Source organism: Pelobates fuscus, chromosome 7 (assembly GCF_036172605.1).
Source record: "Pelobates fuscus isolate aPelFus1 chromosome 7, aPelFus1.pri, whole genome shotgun sequence".
In the NCBI taxonomy this organism is placed as follows: domain Eukaryota; kingdom Metazoa; phylum Chordata; class Amphibia; order Anura; family Pelobatidae; genus Pelobates; species Pelobates fuscus.
In genome coordinates, this window is record NC_086323.1 from 93,557,687 (window position 1) to 93,576,821 (window position 19,135).

General features: G+C 41.8%; 2 protein-coding genes across 2 annotated transcripts in view; one reads left to right on the forward strand and one right to left on the reverse strand.

Moving 5' to 3' along the window:
* Positions 1 to 19,135, reverse strand: part of TSEN15 (tRNA splicing endonuclease subunit 15) — a 113,772-nt gene that overhangs the window by 91,664 nt on the left and 2,973 nt on the right. The gene's annotated exons all lie outside the window — the stretch shown is intronic.
* COLGALT2 (collagen beta(1-O)galactosyltransferase 2) overlaps positions 3,884 to 19,135 on the forward strand; it is a 96,982-nt gene continuing 81,730 nt past the window's right edge. Inside the window, exon 1 of the mRNA XM_063426205.1 lies at positions 3,884 to 4,623. Coding sequence (XP_063282275.1) covers positions 4,388 to 4,623 — 236 coding nt within the window. The 5' untranslated portion in view covers positions 3,884 to 4,387. The remainder of the gene's footprint in view (positions 4,624 to 19,135) is intronic.

The window sequence follows — 19,135 nt, forward strand, 5'->3', positions numbered from 1 at the left end:
AAGTAGAAAAAGCAGACAGGCCGCTCTCAAAATCTGTCCATGATGTCATCTTTTAGTGCTACAGATATAAAAGTGTAATTCTGTTTAACAGCTGGAAGGAGGCACGGCTCACTCTTGCGGATGAAAAGCATTATTCAAAATCCTCTTTTGTGCCCAAATCAGACTTTTATAAATGTCATGGGACATAATACAGAATGTCCAGGGCTCCTCTTCCATGCAAGCTATCATTTATTTGTCAGTACACATCAGTAGTTATAATAACAAAAGGCATAATGGACCTACTTTCTTATATGTTTTATGGTATTCTGACTTGTTTGCTCATCCAGGGTCCATGCATTACCCTACTTTAGGTATGTGAGTGCTCACCGCTAAGAACTATGTATCGAAATGAATACAGAGGAAGCAGAATCTTATAATTTAAGTGTATATTATTTCTAAATGGATTAAATTATAGAATGGTCCCTGCAATTAAAAGGACCAATGCAACTTTAAAGGGACACTATAGTCACCAGAACAACTACAGCTTATTGTATTTGTTCTGGTGAGTAGAATCACTCTCTTCAGGCTTTTTGCAGAGAAAATGCAGTGTTTACATTACAGCCTAGTGATAACTCCACTGGCCACTCCTCAGATAGCTGCTAGAGTTGCTTTCTGTGGTACTGAGGTATTGCCATTCAGTCTCTCCTTCTTCTGCATGGAGACACGGAACTTTCCTCATAGAGATGCATTGCTTCAATACATCTCTATGAGGAGGTGCTGATTGGCCAGGGCTGTTTGGCTCTACTCCTGATCTGCATCCTTGACAGTCTCAGCCAATCCTATGGGAAAGTATTGTAATTGGCACAGAACACCACTTCTGATGATGTCAGTCAAGCAGGCAAATCAGGGGCAGAGGCAGCCCCTGATTAAAACTATATTAAGAGAGGGAAGGTGGGTTAGGGGGGCTAGATGGTGGTTTTAACACTATAGGGTCAGGAATACATGTTCGTTCCTTTAATGCATTTGATTTTTTTGCTTTCTGCCTCATTGATATGCTGTATTTTTTGCATGTTCAAATCTTTATACTTTTTGCATAAAAAAATAATGTTTTGCAGAATTCTGCACCATAAGCCTTTCTCCTCAAGCAACACATCCTCACTCTAAAAAACACTTCATTATCAAATATGGGCACACAGTTTAGCTTCTGACAGTACTGAATGATCTGAACTACAAAACAACCTGCATTAGAAGGACAGGACTCAACCGTGGGAGCATATAGTAAAAGTATCACGACCTGTTTGCAGTTTCTCTGACTGTCTGCAGCCAGGTAGTGAATTTAAAACAGCTGTCTCACTGCTGATGTGGCTAGACCTGTTTGCATACATTTGATAAGGAAGTCTTACTGGCATGAGGGGGCATGGCTAAGGAGGCAGTATTTTTTTTCTGCAAACAATTTACTTATTTTATGCAAAAACTGTAAAGATTCGATCATGCAAAATATACAGCATATTAATGAGGACAAAATATATCAAATGCATTAAAGTTGTACTGGTGCTCTGAATGTCCCTTTAACTGTATTTGGCTCCTTACCTTCCAATAATTAAGTTACTCACCATAAAACTCTTATTTAGATACTAAACACTTGTATCTTAAAAATAAAAATTATAAAATTATATAGCACTACTTCAGGCTGAAGTAGATATAAACCCTCCTGCCCTTCTCTTTGTTAGATATAAATATAATATTTTTTTTATTTCTTTTAAAGAAAACTCGAAAACACTATTCACCTTTGAATTTCTCACCTTCGCTACAAACTTGCAGTTTTTCCATAGGCCTTTAGCTGAGATTCTCAACCAATCCTACACTTCACATTGCTCTAAATGTGGACATACTTCAAAACGAGAGAAATCTCAATGTATCTTTCCTGGTGAAATAGTTTATAAATAAATAAAGCGATAGTTCCAAAAACAGTTCAGGATTTGTGTATTTCCCTTTTCTATTCCAGTAGAGATAAGGACAAAACCTAGGCAGTTGCTGAACTCTATGTACTCTAAGTTATATGTTTCTAACAGAATGTAAGGCTCTTAAAGGGACACTCTAGGCGCTATAACCACTACAACTATCTGTAGTGCTTGCATGTCCGTGACATCTGCAGAAGTTACACTTACACATTAGTAATATCATTTTTGTCTGTGACTGGACAGCATTTATCGACTGACTGTTGTGGTTACTATGTTAGAGTGCATCTTTAAAGAAGCAGTATTGGCACTCTTGCATGCCAATATAGTGGTTATGGTCCCATTAGGCCATAAACATGGTCTCCTTGGTTCTTGGTCAAATTATTTTTAAGTGGTTTATTAAAATTGGGGGTTTGCCGAGAAATCCACGGCCCAGTCCTCAGTGGAACTGCTAAGTCATGTTCCATGTCTGCATTAGCAATGTCAATTCCATCCATTTTTTATCACCATTTGTTGACTTGGCATGTCGGGTGTTGTTTTTTTATTGAAAGAATTTAGTGATGAAGAGGTTAACATAAGAGGGAATGAGACAAAAGAGATGCCAAGATACATCTTACAGTTTCCTCTAAACAACCAACACCCAAAAACACTGAGATCACTAAATCACACTGCAAATGTCATGTTAGTACATTGCACTGCATACAGAAGGTGCTCCTATGATGTGTGCTACCGTATCAATGTGTTCATTTTATTACAGGAAACCTTCCCTTGTGGGCAGATCAACCGAGTTCCCTAGGCACTTATCACACTTTCATGCTGAAGGCAATTCATTAAAAGTGCTGCGTTAACTTACAGCCTGTTGAAGTTATAGAAGTGTGGGAACACATTGTTAATCTGGCAAGCTTGCATACAGCAGAGTGCCCCAGGGTCTTTCTTTGCAGTAACTTGATAAATGCCAAGTTATACGCAATTAAAATGATTTACCAGAAAGCCTTGGGAAGCATTTTTTTTATTAACCCTTGCAAAGGATCTCTTCTTATGCTCTGGTAATTGAACTAATCACACACAGGAGCCCCGGCATGCTCAAGCAGGTTGTGAACAGAGCAGGAGATAAGAAACTTTAAATTAAACAGGTTGTGCAATAAAGGAAGTTTAAAAATTAGATCTATGATTACAGGAAATTTATAGTAAGACTGTGTAGGTCACATACAGGGAGGTGTGGCTAGGGCTTCATAAACAAAGTGATTTAACTCTTAAATGGCAGAGAATTGAGCAATTGGACTGCATTGGCATGGCCTATAAGTTAAAGCGGTTTTGGTGCTTAGTGTAACTTTAATAAATGTTTCACACTGCAGTGAGATGACTTTCAATGGTATGGAAGGCTGCCAGATGACCCAAATAGGTGGGCTATATATGATTATCTCCCCATGGAGCTGACATATCATGGTCCCAGTGGCAGCTGATCAGATATCTGCTATTACCAACAGACAGTTCGGCACTGACGGTGTTTGCAGCAGGTGTTCTGGGGCAGTCCGCAATTTACTCACTGAAGCACTTTGAGGAGAACACACACTCAAGGGCAGCAGCCTAAAGTCCCTGCTCTTGATGTGTACCTGGCCAACCTGAGTCACCCTATATCCCAGGGAAGCCAGTCACACAGCCAGACATCTACATACAGCTGCAGAAGCTCTCCCACGTGCAAATAATACAAATGCGCAAAGACAGCCCCCACAAACATTCCTCTACTGACCATGCACATACATGCACACAATCCCACAAGCAGCCTCCCACAAACAATGCCCTAAGCAGCCCCAAAATGTACATACAATACACACACAACACCACATACAATATGACATTTCACCCACACACAATCCCACAAGCAAGCACCCCCCCCCCCAACACAGCCTACATTCACACACATAACATGACACACAGCTCACACACACAATACTACTAACTGCTCATGCACCTTCACAATATACAACACAGCCCACAATGCACAAATACAACCTTACAGCTGCAGCACCCACACATAACAGCAGACAAACATGTTAAAACTAGGGACTTCAAAGTCTTGTTTTGGCACAGTAAAAGGTTGCCTAACCCTGATTCAGATGGAGAGCTGACAAACTGAAAAAAAAAACACCAAACTTTTTTTCACCAATCACTCTTAGGATGTGAAACATTTTGTTCCTGTAGCAAACTTTACCTGACATTCAAACCCAAACATTCCATGGCATGACAGAGCCCTAAAAGGGATTCCTTATTAGCCATTGGCTGCTAGCCCCCATCTGCATGCAACTGGCTTTTTTTTCTATTGAAACTTTAAGCCCCCTGTGCAAAACCCCGTGTTCTCATATTACAGCTCCATCCCCCATGCAGTGCGAGTGGAGTGTCTTCAGACAGTACATTGAAAGCAGTATGTTCCTCTGCTGGCTGGGTGGAACATGGCCGCTGCTCTCTATGCTGGATATACCTCTTTTCTCCTGTTTCCCTTGTATTGCTCCCTGCTATGTGCAGCTGGAGAGGAGCTCAGTATAGAAGAAGTAATTCTCCCCGAGTCCTCCCTGCAGAAGCCCAATGTCCTGATCGCCATCATTGCCAGGAATGCAGCCCACACACTGCCCTATTATCTGGGTTGCATTGATAAATTGGATTACCCCAAGAACAGGCTTGCTATTTGGTAAGTGGACATTACATTATGTGATTTGGGTAAGTTGTGGGGTACCTCCTCTCCCCAGCAGCAATACCCACAGTGAGTTAATGCTGCAGTGGCATTGTTCAGTAGTGAGAATGGAGTCCGATACTGACACATTGTTACATTTCTGGAATGTCTAAAAGATCCCTGGCTAAATTCTCAATGAGGCTGGCTAAGCATAATGAGAGTTGGAGCTGCAGCAGGGGATCTGGTGTTTGGTATGGATTGACTTGCCTATGTTGTTTGTATCCCATTGAATTAGTGCACATGTTGAGTTTGAAGTTACAAGTTATGCTATCGCAATGTATGCTGCCCTACATCAATACCACTGTCTGGCATCACATTCTGGCATTGTGTTTAACTGATATTACTATATTGCTCATCTTTGCATGCAAGTTGATAGTACAAGGTATATAACACGTGTGGTTTATTCACTACAGAGTGCATTGTGGAAGAAAACTGAAGTGGTAGAAAACAGCTGATTTAAATAATTTTCCAATTTAGCTACAGTTACAACTTGGCGATTGTAGGCTAGCTTACATATCACTTCACTAAAATGTGTTTAGTGTACAGACACCAAATTTCTATACTGTGCATTGTGAATTGTGTGCTGAAATAAAGTACATGAAACTGGTGCAGTGTAACACTGCAACAGTGTGACTGGAATATCCTAGCACCCCTCTCCCAACATTATATACTTTATTAAAAGAGCATGTACAAATATACACTCAAAATATTACTTGGAATTTTTTAAACAAGTGTAAGTGTTGCAAACATCATATCCATTAATGGGACACATTTAAACAGTAGAAGAACACAATAAATAAATATGATGATTTTGGGAGAGAGCAATAAACAAAACTCTGTAGGAGTGTCAGAAAGCAGAGTTGTTTTTTTGTTTTTTTTTTTACAAAAAGTTATAAGGTTCCAATATCTTCCAAAGGCTTTGAAAACATTTTATTATCCCAAATATCTAACATTGTGTGATTTACAGCGATTTTATATTTAAGGTCTTTAATGCCATGTCACATATGTGGTAAATGTGAGACAAATTCTATTTTAAATTTTAATTAGATTTTTATATATATATATATATATATATATATATATATATATATATATATATATATATATATAAAGGCACCACCATATTCCACAGCCCTGTACATTGGGCATCATCCCATCACACTCTATATGAGGTTTTCATCAAATGCTCAGTTTATCCAAAAGTGATTTTTTTATTTAATTTTATTATTTAAAAAACAAAAAAAACTTTCATAGACCAGACAGATTAAAAAAAAAAAAAAAAAAAAGCACATAAATAGAAAAATCCATCTGTATCATGTACAGACTTGATTTTTTTATTTCTCCCATTTACTGAAGCTTCCGGTTGCTGTGCAATTCACTAGTTTGGATTTTTAAGTCTTGTAGAATGTGCCTGTTTGTTTGTTTCTATCTGTCAAATAAAGATTCTGGTGATACTTTTATATAGAGCGGGACAAACCGCTTCCTTCAGTGCTTGATAAACTGCAACCTAATAGGCCACACTCTGCCAGGCAGTTATGGGAGTGTTGGGAGTAGGCTCCTGTTTTGTGAACTAAAAATAAGAGCTACTTACATTGTTGGAAGTAAATAAATTAAATATTGACTTATATTGAAACTTTAATAGAGATAATATGTACTCAAAAAAATAAAAAAAGCACCATGTACTTCCCAACTGTCCCGATTTTCCATGGAAAGTCACAGTTTGTGACTTGTATGCTGCTGCTTGGAATTTTGGACCAGCACCTATTTTTGTTTTTAAAAAAGACTCAAATTTTGCTAATGTGCCAGTAAAAACGACTTGCTTATCAGGTATTTAATGATTTAGTTATTATTTAGTATTGGTTTTTTTTATTGTTCATTTTTTTTCGCAGGAACATCTCTAAATGTATTCTGATATAGGATCCAGTGCCAAAAAACAAAATATATGGATTTTTTTTTTTTTACAAATATTGCCAAATAGCAGGAGAGGAGAAAGTAATTCCACTGAAATGTTCCAACACTGTATAGCTCTGTGAGGAATCTGTACTCTTTAGAACAGCGAGTGATATTCAGGCTAATATATCAATGAAACAAAAAAGTAAACCCTGTGAAGCCCCTCTTTCTGCAGACATGTTTTTGCAATTTCACAGATGTCAAAATTGTTAAAAGAGGTGCTCACACATTTTCCACTTATAAGACATGTATTATTTGTAGCCCTGATTACAGCAACCAGGGAGCAAGAAAAGAGAGAGCTCCAAGTCTGTCTAATTATCTTCTCTAACAATATATAATTATAATAAAATATAATTTGATGGTTATAAAGGTTGCTGATAATGCTAAAAGTTTGAAAAGTATCCTAGCTGAAAAGGAAGCTGACTTAGAGAATTGTTCCATCTCAGCAATTTTGGTCTATATTTTGGTATTTGGTTTACACTCACCAAAAATTTACAGTTTAATGGTAATTTAAATTTTTAATTGGGCAAGGCACTAGAACCCTACTGCTAACAATAATTGCAAGATCTCTAAACCACCGGCTCACAATCTATGGAGGTTCGATTTTGTTTACCCATTGAACATCGCTGTGGAGTATTTGGGCGCTTTAAATTGGATCTGTCACTTTTCGGGGTCTTTACCCATTTGCAAAGACTATCAAAAGTGACAGATTTAATGTGGGTTCAGTGGCCGCAGGTTGCAGGGTAGGTAATTCCTCGCGGATGCCACCATCTTCGTCCATGTCAGTTCTGTACTCTCTTTGTGCAGGATCCTACAGGCTGGGATCATTGGTGACCTCAGGATTGGTGACGTTGGCTATATGTTTTTTTTATTTTATTTGTTTTTAAGTCATGTGTAAATAAATGCGCTGTTAAGTTTTATTGTATTGGCGTCCTGCACTATTTGCCTCCATCTTTATTATACAGAGGCTCTCCCTTGGCATTTGGACATGCCAACCTCAGATTTGTCCATAAGACAAAGTAGTCCACACTTTGTCTTATGGTATCTTTGGATTGCGTTGGAATCTTGATCAGTATTTCATAAAAAAATACCGGATCTAAGGTCTGTTTCAATCCAGGAAGCCCTCCAATGGTTGTTGTGTAGACAGCCACTAGAGGCTGACTTAGTGCTGCAATGTAAACATTGCAGTTTCTCTGGAGCTGCAATGTTTAACATTTCAGCACTAGGAAACTGAAGTGGTCTGGGTGCTTACCGTGTCTCTTTAAGAACACAGGTTAGTGTTCCTTTAAGCTGCTGGACAGTAGTAGATTTAAAGGGAGTCTGTGCGACCCTCAGCATGTCTGAAAAATCCACATTACATCATAGATTGAATAGGCTCTAGCTCTCCTGAACGACCTCCCCTGTAAAAAAAAAAAAAAATATTTAAAGAAAGAACCAGTTGGGCAGTATTGCTCTTAATCGTAAGCAATACGTAAAATAAAACAATATTTATTATATTTTACACCCACAATATTTTTTCACTAAACAGCAAATTAAGAAAATTTTCATGTGTACTGCACATTTTTGAATAAACTACCAAAACTAGAAACATCTCCCCAACTCAGTTATTTTTCCATATCAGCTATTGTGGCCTACAGTGCCCAATTCCTTTGTCAATTCCACACAGCAAATATTAACTGTTAACAATTTTGTACAATCTGTATTGCCATCAAAATTGTTTCTGTGATGTGGCTTTTTTCAGCTTCTCTACAGAATTCTTTTGCCTTTTATCCAAATACAAGCATGTCTATATGTAGTGTAAATGGTCCTGACCGATGCCACATAAACCCTGGACAGTCAGTAAAAGTATACAAGGCAGCGTTTCATTAAATTAGATGCTTATGGAAATTATAGAACATTCTGTACTTTATCTGTTTAACAGCAAGCATGTGTGCTTAGAAACACTTTCTATGGTGGAGTCTTCACTGACATCACCTAACACGGTGCTGGGACTCCAAATCATTCTGAATTACATTTCCCAAAATGCTTAGCCAGCCTCCAGAGTTTGTCAAGATTAGCAATAACCAATGTAAGCTATTACTTTAGCCACAATGCATCAGGCTGTAAACTATAAATGTCGCTTTTGAGTTGTATAATTTCAGTGGCAGAATTGATAGCTTTTTGAGTTCATTGTAAGGGTTCTTGCATAATCAGTAATGTGTGCCAAAGACCACTGATGTTTTGCATGTTCTGTGTTATGAAACATGAGGAATCACTAAAGAGCTTTAGTTACATCCCCATCTTGGAGCACAAAAGGGGGCATATAAGTAGGTATTCACATAGTCTTTAATGATTAAACAAGAAACACATATGGGGACAATATTTCAGCACTAAAACTCGAGAAATTTAAAGAAGAGACATTTTCTTGGGAAAAAAGACTAGTATTTTAAAGCAACATTTATTGAACTTGAAATAATTAAAGGGAAACTATAGTGTCAGGAAAACAAACTTGTTTTCCTAGCACTATAGCTTCCCCCTCTGTCAAGGCCCCCATCCCCTCTCCCCTCCCCGTGGTGCAGGAGAGGTTAATAACTCCTTCTGTCACTTACCTGGGTCCAGCGCCGATGTCCCTTGGCGCTGGCTCTGCTCTGCCCATGCTCCTCCCCGCAGACGTTATCCGGTGGTGGAGACCTAATGCAATGCCCGTGATCGCAATAGGATTTCCCCATGGGAAAGCATTATTCAATGCTTTCCTATGGGGATTCCGGTGATGCTGGAAGTCCTCATGTGATGTAATTCCAGTAAAATACAAGTTTAGCAGGCTAAGATTGCCACAAGGCATATGTATGTATATGTGTTTGTAGTATCAGTTAGTTAATTACACGTAGCTAAGATACTGTCATCACTGTACTGACCAGGTGCAGGAATGTAAGAACTGGAATTACGCGTCCCTCTCCTTTGTATCAGATGAGCCACGTGGTTAGACCGGATGGATGAGTTTAGACTCTATTCATTAAATAGGTTAAGGGTATGTGTGGGTGTAGTTAATTGTGGGAGGAGCTACAGTGCTATATAAGGAATGTACTCTATGTATTCAGTACTCAGACTTTGCTGTATTTTGGTGACGCTAGTCCCTCTGAGTCCCGATCGGTGATCCAATAAAGAATCTCTTCCTTCCTGAAGAAACCTGTGTCCATCTCTCTGTGCTTGGCTTCCGTCAGTTTCTCCGGTATCATTTGGTGCATTGGCCGGGAAGCTCATCGTTCAACGGTAGCTGAGAGGCAGAGGCGTGAGACGGTCTATCTTTGCCCACGTTCTCTACGGCTGCACCCCTGAACTTCTGCGTGGACCTCCCTTCGTCTCGGCGCCACTGGTCTGTTGTCCAGGAGATCATCGGCCTCTACGTAAGAAGTGCTGGGGTGTCCCCGTCGATGAGTGTGAACTCAGGTTCAGGAACGAGGAGGTAAGATAACTGCTGTTTTAGACGGCAGGACCCGCTAGGGGTATACCGATTGTGCGGTAGGCCCAAAGGGGTTTTTGAATCTGTATCTGCCCCCTCTGTCGGAGGGAAGGAGCGAAGGCGCACCGCTCGATCGAACGCTCTTTAGTCAGACCGTTTGATTTGGTTAGTCAGGCGGGGTCCTGGTGTAAGATAGCCCTAGCCGGACACCGGTGTCTTGTCTAGACTAGCGTTCTAGGGTGTATATTACGTTCGCTAGGTCGGAGGGACCGGGAGACTAAGCGGCGCCTGTGTAAATTCGGTTCGCTAGTTCTCATCCTATCTGGGCTAAGTGGGAAGGCGTGTAAATTTGGAACCCACTAGACTTTTGATAGTACGACTAAGAGGCGCCTGTGTAAATTCGGATCTCTAGCTCGTTGTATAGTGCGACTAAGAGGCGCCTGTGTAAATTCGGATCTCTAGCTCGCTATGTATATGTGGTGATTGGGCAGTGTGGCTAACCAAAACGGGTGTATATAGTTTTAGGTAGTCCATTCAAGGTACTGGCCAATAGTTTAGTTGGGAATTGTAAATGTGTTAACGATTGTTTAGTAAAGTGTATATCTTGTTAGATAGCGCGAGCTCAGCCGTCTAGCGAGAGTGTTAATAGTGTGTTGCTGTATTATAGTGCACGGTACCATAACCCTGTATATTTACTGACATTGTATAATAAGTACTAATCATTGTCGTCCATTGCATGTTTTAACACCATAACCACTAATAATTGTATTGTGACCTTAACTTGTGCTTTGACCTATGCTAACCGTACTGTAACCGCTATTTGTAAAAGACGATGTTACTGGGTGTGTTATAGACGGGTAATTCGTATATAGAGAATTATAGCGTGGGTGACTGTGTAGTTACGCCAAAGGGCATAATATTGATTATATAGTGACTGGTGTAGCAGCTGTGTGTGTACGGGAATTCCCTGAGTGTTTATTGTTATGGTGTACGTTTCACTTGATAACCGTACCACGTGGTGCTGTTGCCAGAGGAAACGGGTGTGACTGTTGAATAGTACGCGTGTATAGTAATCGTTGTCGACAACGTTCCACTGTTAAATATGGGTGCGTCGCAGTCAACGATTCCGGATCCCTTAGGATGTATGGTTAAGAATTTTAAAAAGGGATTCAAAGTTTGTGATTTTGGGGTAAAGATGTCTCCTGTACGTTTGGTCACTTTGTGCACTAGGGAGTGGCCTACTTTGGTTGCGGCATGGCCGCCACGTGGCAGTTTGGATCCAACTCTGGTACAGCGCTTACACGTGGCTGTATCAGGTAGGCCTGAACTTTACGGCCAGTTTCCTTATATTGATTGTTGGAGACAGGCCGTAAATGACTCGCCAAAATGGCTCCGGACATGCCACGAGGAGCAGTGTCGCCTCATGGTAGCTAGGACTTGTTCGTCCACTAGGACTGGTGTTAGGCCCATTTTGGACACGCCCCCTGAGTCCGAGATCCCTTTGCCGCCCCCTTACTTTCCGTTAAGAAGAAGTGACGCAAACGCAGGAAGTCCTGTAACCCTTCCCTCACTACCCCCATCCACTTCCGCTTCCTCCTCCAGTGCAGGATCCACCCCCCCTCGTACTAAATCCCCCCTTCCGGAACCAGATAGACCAACCTCCATTAAAAATGAATATCCTGATTTGGCGCCACTTCAGACTTCCGGTCAAGCTTCATCTAGCTCGGCCCGAAGTGTTCTATTCACTACCTTTTCCCAAAACCAACCTCCCACATCCCCATACCCTATCTCTCCCCGACCGGAACCCATGACTGACGCTTCCCTACGTAGCCCCATCCAAACCCGACAGTTGACTGGTGCCCAACAATTAAAGCACTATCAGATGCCTCTTCGCTTAAATCCCGGGTCAGCTTATATCGATGCCGCAGGTCAAATGGCACACGCTGACCCTGTCTTCGTATATGTCCCTTTCACCACTACCGACCTTTTAAACTGGAAGACCCATAATTCCTCGTATACTGAGAAACCACAAGCCATGACTGATCTGTTCACCTCAATAGTACAGACGCATAATCCGACATGGGCTGATTGCCAGCAGTTACTAATGACTTTATTTAACAATGAGGAAAGGACAAGAATAAATCAAGCAGCCATTAAAGCATTAGAAGATAGAGCCCGTGCTTTGAACCAAGCTAATCCAGCAGCATGGGCCGCAACACATTATCCCAACACTGATCCCGATTGGAACGTAAATGGTGCTGATATGGTTCAACTCAGAGCCTATAGAGACGCTATAATTGCTGGCATGAAAGCCGGAGGAAAGAAGGCTATTAATATGTCAAAGACAGTTGAGGTGATTCAGAAAAGCGATGAAGCGCCCAGTGTCTTTTATGACCGATTATTGGAGGCGTACCGCTTGTACACCCCCTTTAATCCGGAAGACGCAGACAATTCCCGAATGGTGAACTCCGCCTTTGTCAGCCAAGCTTACGGAGATATTAAGCGCAAGCTACAAAAGCTAGAAGGGTTTGCAGGTATGTCAATCACCCAACTAATGGAGGTAGCTAATAAGGTGTATATGAATAGGGAAACAGAAAGCAAGAAAGAGGAGGAGCGCAAGATGCGTAAAAAGGCTGATATGCTAGCGGTAGCGATCGCAGGCGTAGATAAACGGGGCCCAGATAGAGGCAATAATAGATGGAGTAGGGAGCCTTTGAGTAGGGATCAGTGCGCGTATTGCAAGGAAGAAGGGCATTGGAGGAACGAATGTCCGCAAAGAGAGCAGTACGAGAGGGTCCTACCCAGGGCAGGCTACGGAAACTTTAGAGGCAGAGCGAGAGGTAGAGGAGGCCCCGGAGGGAGTAATGGTTATAGAGGGAGTAATGGGAACAGAGGAAGTGTTAGGGAAGACAGATATATTCCAGCAGCGCAAAGGTCCCGCGATAGAGAAGGTAGGGACTTCGTAGGATTGGCTGACACGGTCATGGAGGACTATTGATACCGACCGGGCTCCATCCCCCTTGGTCGAGCGGAGCCTATGGTCGATGTATCAATAGGGGGGAAAAGGAGTGCGTTCATGATCGACACTGGTGCTGAACATTCAGTGGTGACTAATCTAGTTGCTCCTCCATCTGGAAGGACTATTACTGTGATAGGAGCAACTGGAAGAAGTGCTGAAAAACCGGTTCTTAAAAGTCGACTCTGTACATTGGGAGGCCACGTAGTAAAACACCAATTCCTTTATATGCCTGAATGTCCAGTCCAATTGCTGGGACGTGATATGCTATCCAAATTACAAGCGCAGATTACGTTCCTACCAGATGGAACAACATCTTTAAAGTTTAATGGACCTTCAGGTATTATGACTTTATCCGTACCAAAGGAAGAAGAGTGGCGACTTTATACAGTGTTGACTAGCCAAAACCCTAGGAGTGATGAGACATTATTTAACATACCAGGAGTTTGGGCAGAGAACAACCCACCAGGACTGGCCCGCAATATTCCACCTATAAAAATTGAACTTAAACATGGGGTTTATCCAGTGAGCCTGAGACAATATCACATCCCGCAGAAGGCTAAGAAGAACATACAATCCTACCTGGATAAGTTCATACGGTATGGTATCCTAAAATTCTGTACTTCCCCCTGGAACACCCCATTGCTGCCTGTTCAAAAGCCCGGCACAGATGAGTATCGACCTGTGCAGGACTTAAGAGCAGTCAATGATGCGGTTGTTAGTATACATCCAGTTGTACCCAATCCATATAACCTGCTTGCTTTAATTCCGGGCGGGGCTACTTACTTCACAGTTTTAGACCTCAAAGATGCCTTCTTTTGCCTCCGAATTGCCGCAGAAAGTCAATGTATTTTTGCTTTCCAATGGGAGAACGCTGTAACGGGCTCAAAACGCCAAATGACTTGGACAAGACTGCCCCAAGGGTTTAAAAATTCACCTACCCTATTTGGTTCAGCCCTAAGTCAAGATCTATTGGATTTCGAGTCCATCCCAGGAGAGTGTGTATTGTTACAATATGTAGATGACTTGTTGATAGCAGCAGTTACAAAAGAAATCTGTCAGCAAGCAACGCACGATCTACTACACATTCTCTGGAAGGCAGGATACAAGGTGTCTAGAAAGAAGGCTCAGTTGTGTTTGCCAACTGTCAAGTATCTGGGGTTCCATATCTCTGAAGGTCAAAGAATTATGGGGCCAGAGAGAAAAGAGGCTGTCTGCCAAATACCAATACCCAAGAATAGAAGACAAGTGCGAGAATTCTTGGGGGCAGCAGGCTTCTGTAGGATATGGATTCCCAGCTATGCGATACTGGCAAAACCTCTGTACGCAGCTATCAAAGGTACAGAGCACGACCCCTTCCTATGGACCCAAGAACAGCAAACGGCATTTGAAGATGTGAAGAAGGCTTTGATGAGTGCCCCAGCATTAGGTCTACCTGATCACACACGACCATTCTACCTGTATGTACACGAGCAAAGAAGAATGGCTGTGGGAGTATTGACACAGTACTTGGGATCATGGCAAAGACCTGTTGCCTACATGTCTAAACAATTGGATGCAGTGGCCAGCGGACTTCCACCTTGTCTAAGAGCCGTAGCTGCAGCCGCCCTGCTAGTAGCTGAAGCCGATAAACTCACTCTGGGTCAAGAACTTTATGTACGAGTCCCACATGCAGTACAGACGTTGTTGGATTACAAAGGAAATCATTGGTTTAGTAACAGCCGTATGACCAAGTATCAAGCAATGTTGTGTGAAAACCCAAGAGTGCATTTAGAGACTGTAAACACCTTAAATCCAGCTACCCTTTTGCCACAACCTACTGAAAGTCAACATGATTGTCTGGAAGTAATGGATGAAGTATTCTCAAGTAGACCAGATCTTCGTGATTTTTCCATCCAGAACCCCGATGTTCAATATTATACAGACGGCAGTAGTTATGTGAAAGAAGGGATCCGCTATGCAGGATATGCAGTAACAACCATAGACAAGGTGATAGAAGCTCGGCCACTGGCGAAAGGAACATCAGCACAAAAGGCAGAATTGATAGCACTGACACGAGCGTTACAATTGGCTGAAGGTTTAAGAGTGAATATCTATACGGACTCTAAGTATGCGTTTTTAACCACTCATGCCCACGGAGCTTTGTATAAAGAAAGAGGACTACTGAATTCAGAGGGCAAAGAAATCAAGTACGCAGCTGAAATCCTACAACTATTGGAAGCAGTGTGGGAGCCGAAAGAAGTCGGTATTATTCATTGTCGAGCACATCTGAGAGGTGATGGTGATGTAACCAAGGGAAATCGGATGGCAGATAGTGCAGCTAAGCGTGCTGCTGAATCAGGAAGACAGGAGTATGTGGGGCATATAGCTGCTCTTATACCAACTCCACTGTCCCAATGGACTCCAGTTTATACAGCTCAAGAAGAGGAGTGGTTAAAGACTGAACCGGGAAAGTATTTGGAGAACAAGTGGTATCAGCTAGAAGATGGAAGAATAGTTATACCAGCATCACTAGCAGTAGAAATTGTCCAAAACTATCATAACGGGACACATTCTGGGAGAGACAGTACTGAAGAATCTCTTAGAAAACATTTCTACATACCAAGATTGTCCAACTTGACTCAGGCCATTGTACGTAGATGTGTAACGTGTGCTAAAAATAATGCAAGACAAGGACCAGTAAAGCCACCAGGAGTCCAGTTTATGGGGGGACTCCCCATGTCCGATCTACAAATAGACTTTACAGTGATGCCTAAGTCGGGTGGACATCGTTACCTGCTGGTAATTGTGTGCACCTATTCAGGCTGGGTAGAAGCATGTCCTACTCGTACAGAGAAAGCAGGAGAAGTTGTGAGATTCCTGCTACGAGAAATAATACCCCGATATGGACTACCCTGTTCTATAGGATCGGACAATGGTCCAGCTTTTGTTCATCAGTGCCTACAACAACTGACTCATATGCTTGGTATAAAGTGGAGGCTTCATACTGCATATAGACCCCAGAGTTCTGGTAAGGTAGAGAGAATGAATAGAACTATAAAGAACCAGTTGGCTAAAATGTGTCAGGAAACCCAACTTAAGTGGAACGTTCTCTTACCCATAGCTTTATTGCGAATCCGCAGTACCCCTACCAGAAGGATGGGCCTCTCTCCTTTTGAAATCATGTATGGGCGACCACCTCCCGTACTTGGTAACTTAAGGGGGGACTTGAGTCAGTTGGGAGAAGGAATTACTCGGCAGCAGGTTGTAGAGTTGGGTAAAACTATGGAGGAGGTACAGAAATGGGTACAAGATAGATTACCTGTGAATATTTATCCCCCTGTTCATAGTTACCATCCAGGAGACCAAGTGTGGATTAAAGAGTGGAATACTGTACCGTTAGGGCCCAAGTGGAGAGGTCCTTATGTTGTTCTTTTGTCTACCCCTACAGCAATAAAAGTAGCAGAAGTGACTCCGTGGATACATCACTCCAGGGTTAAACCAGCAGCAGTCGATTCTTGGCAAGTTACAGCAGATCCAGAGAATCCCTGCAAGATCCGGTTAAAACGTACTACTCAGTCGGAGTAACGAGGAATTATTGTGGATTACAAATTTTATTGTTACAGGTGTGAGTGAGAAGGCCATAATAAAGCCTGTCCGCTTACCATCACATAGTGTATAAGCCAGGAAAGTCTCGAAGGGACACCTGTGAAGACGAGCAGAACTCCATTCCCTGCAGCCCTCACATCCTGGAAGCTGAGGTTCCATCGCACGGACGAAGACTGAGGATGACGGCGAAAGATGTGCTTTTGATTGTGTTTATTTACATGTGTTTTTATATTCAGGAAGGTAGAGGTACCGACACTCCTAGCTGTGAGGTATGCATTAAGACTACGAGAACAGGTAACCATATTTCCCAAACCCTAATTTGGCATTCACAATACGAGTGTAAAGGAGATGTATCGAGATGTAGATACTTAAATATAGATTATAGTGTGTGCCATTTAGGAGTAGGAGAACCTAAGTGCTTCAGTCCGGAGTATCAACCTCGTACAATTTGGTTGACTCTCAGGAATGGAGATCCTCAGGGGACCCTAATTAATAAAACGGTGTTAGAATCCGTACATTCTTCGGGTGTTCTGCTATTTGATGCGTGTAAAGCGATATCGAGTGGTAGAAAGCCGTGGAATGTATGTGGGGATCTTAGATGGGAGAGGACGTATGGGTCTAACGATAAATATATTTGTCCCAGTAGCAAAAATAAATATGTGAGTCCTAGATGCCCAAATAAAGACTATAACTTTTGTCCATATTGGTCTTGTGTGGGGTGGGCGACTTGGGGACAGACAGTAGACAAAGACATGATTGTTACTAAGTTGCCTACCAATCCATACTGTAAGTCTATGGAATGCAATCCAGTCCATATTCTTATAAATAACCCCGACAAGTTCTTAGATAAATATGGTAATTTATTTGGGTTTCAAATATACGGGACGGGTTTAGACCCTGGGACAATATTATTTATAGGGATAGAGACTGATACGGTATCCTCCCAGACTCATCAAGTATACCATTCCTTTTACGAAGAGATGAGTATAGATAATAAGATCCCCCATAATGCTAAAAACCTGTTCATTGATCTAGCTGAAAGTATTGCCGGTAGTCTTAATGTTACCAACTGCTATGTGTGTGGAGGTACTAACATGGGAGACCAATGGCCTTAGGAAGCAAAGGAGGTAATGTCCGGTTCTGAGGCAGTTCAACAATTAATATCTTCACAAGCCGATTATCAGATGAGTGTTAGAGGTAAATCTGAGTGGAGATTAAAGACCTCCATCATAGGTTATGTTTGCATAGCAAGGAAAGGAATGATGTATAATACTTCTGTAGGAGAATTAACTTGTCTAGGGCAAAAAGCTTATGATGATGATACAAAGAATACAACTTGGTGGTCGGCTTCAAATGTCTCAGAACCATCTAACCCGTTTGCTAGATATGCCAATTTAAAGGACGTGTGGTTTGATCTATCCATCACATCTACCTGGAGAGCCCCAGCAAATTTGTACTGGATCTGTGGTAAGAAAGCCTATTCGGAGTTGCCACAGGACTGGGAAGGGGCATGTGTGTTAGGTATGCTCAAACCATCCTTCTTCTTGTTACCGATTGAAACAGGTGAGACTTTAGGTGTTAAAGTGTATGATGTGAATCATAGGAAGAAAAGGGGACCCATAGAGATAGGCACCTGGGAAGATAATGAATGGCCTCCCCAGCGTATCATAGATTATTATGGGCCAGCCACGTGGGCTGAGGATGGTACCTTTGGTTATAGAACCCCTATTTATATGCTCAACCGTATTATAAGGTTACAGGCGGTGGTTGAGATTATCACTAATGAAACATCACAAGCGCTCAATCTTCTAGCGAAGCATAACACCAGGATGAGGACAGCAGTATACCAAAATAGATTAGCCTTGGATTACCTTTTGGCAGTAGAGGGAGGTGTATGTGGGAAGTTTAACCTAAGCAATTGCTGTCTTCAAATAGATGACGAAGGGCAAGCAATAGCTGAGCTTACTAGCCATATGGTTAAACTAGCGCATGTGCCTACTCAGGTATGGAAAGGGTATAATCCAAGTAGTTGGTTTGGTAGCTGGTATGAGTGGTTTGGAGGGCTTAAGGCAGTGGTAGGTGGAGTCCTACTAATTTTAATGTTGTGTCTACTCCTGCCGTGTCTTATACCCTTAGTAGTTAGGTCTGTGCAAAGCCTGATAGGAACTATAGCAGAGAGGAAGGCTGCTGCACAGATAATGGCCATATATAAGTATAAGGCTTTAGATCAGGGAGAAACTATGCAGGAAGATGAGTGTTGAAAAGATTCACATCATAAGAAAAGTCTGGTCTGGTTCATGGTAACCTGAGGTATATGCAAACCAAGGTTAAGTGATGCCTCAAGTAATTGTGAAATATCAGAGGCATCAAAGGGGGGAATGTGATGTAATTCCAGTAAAATACAAGTTTAGCAGGCTAAGATTGCCACAAGGCATATGTATGTATATGTGTTTGTAGTATCAGTTAGTTAATTACAC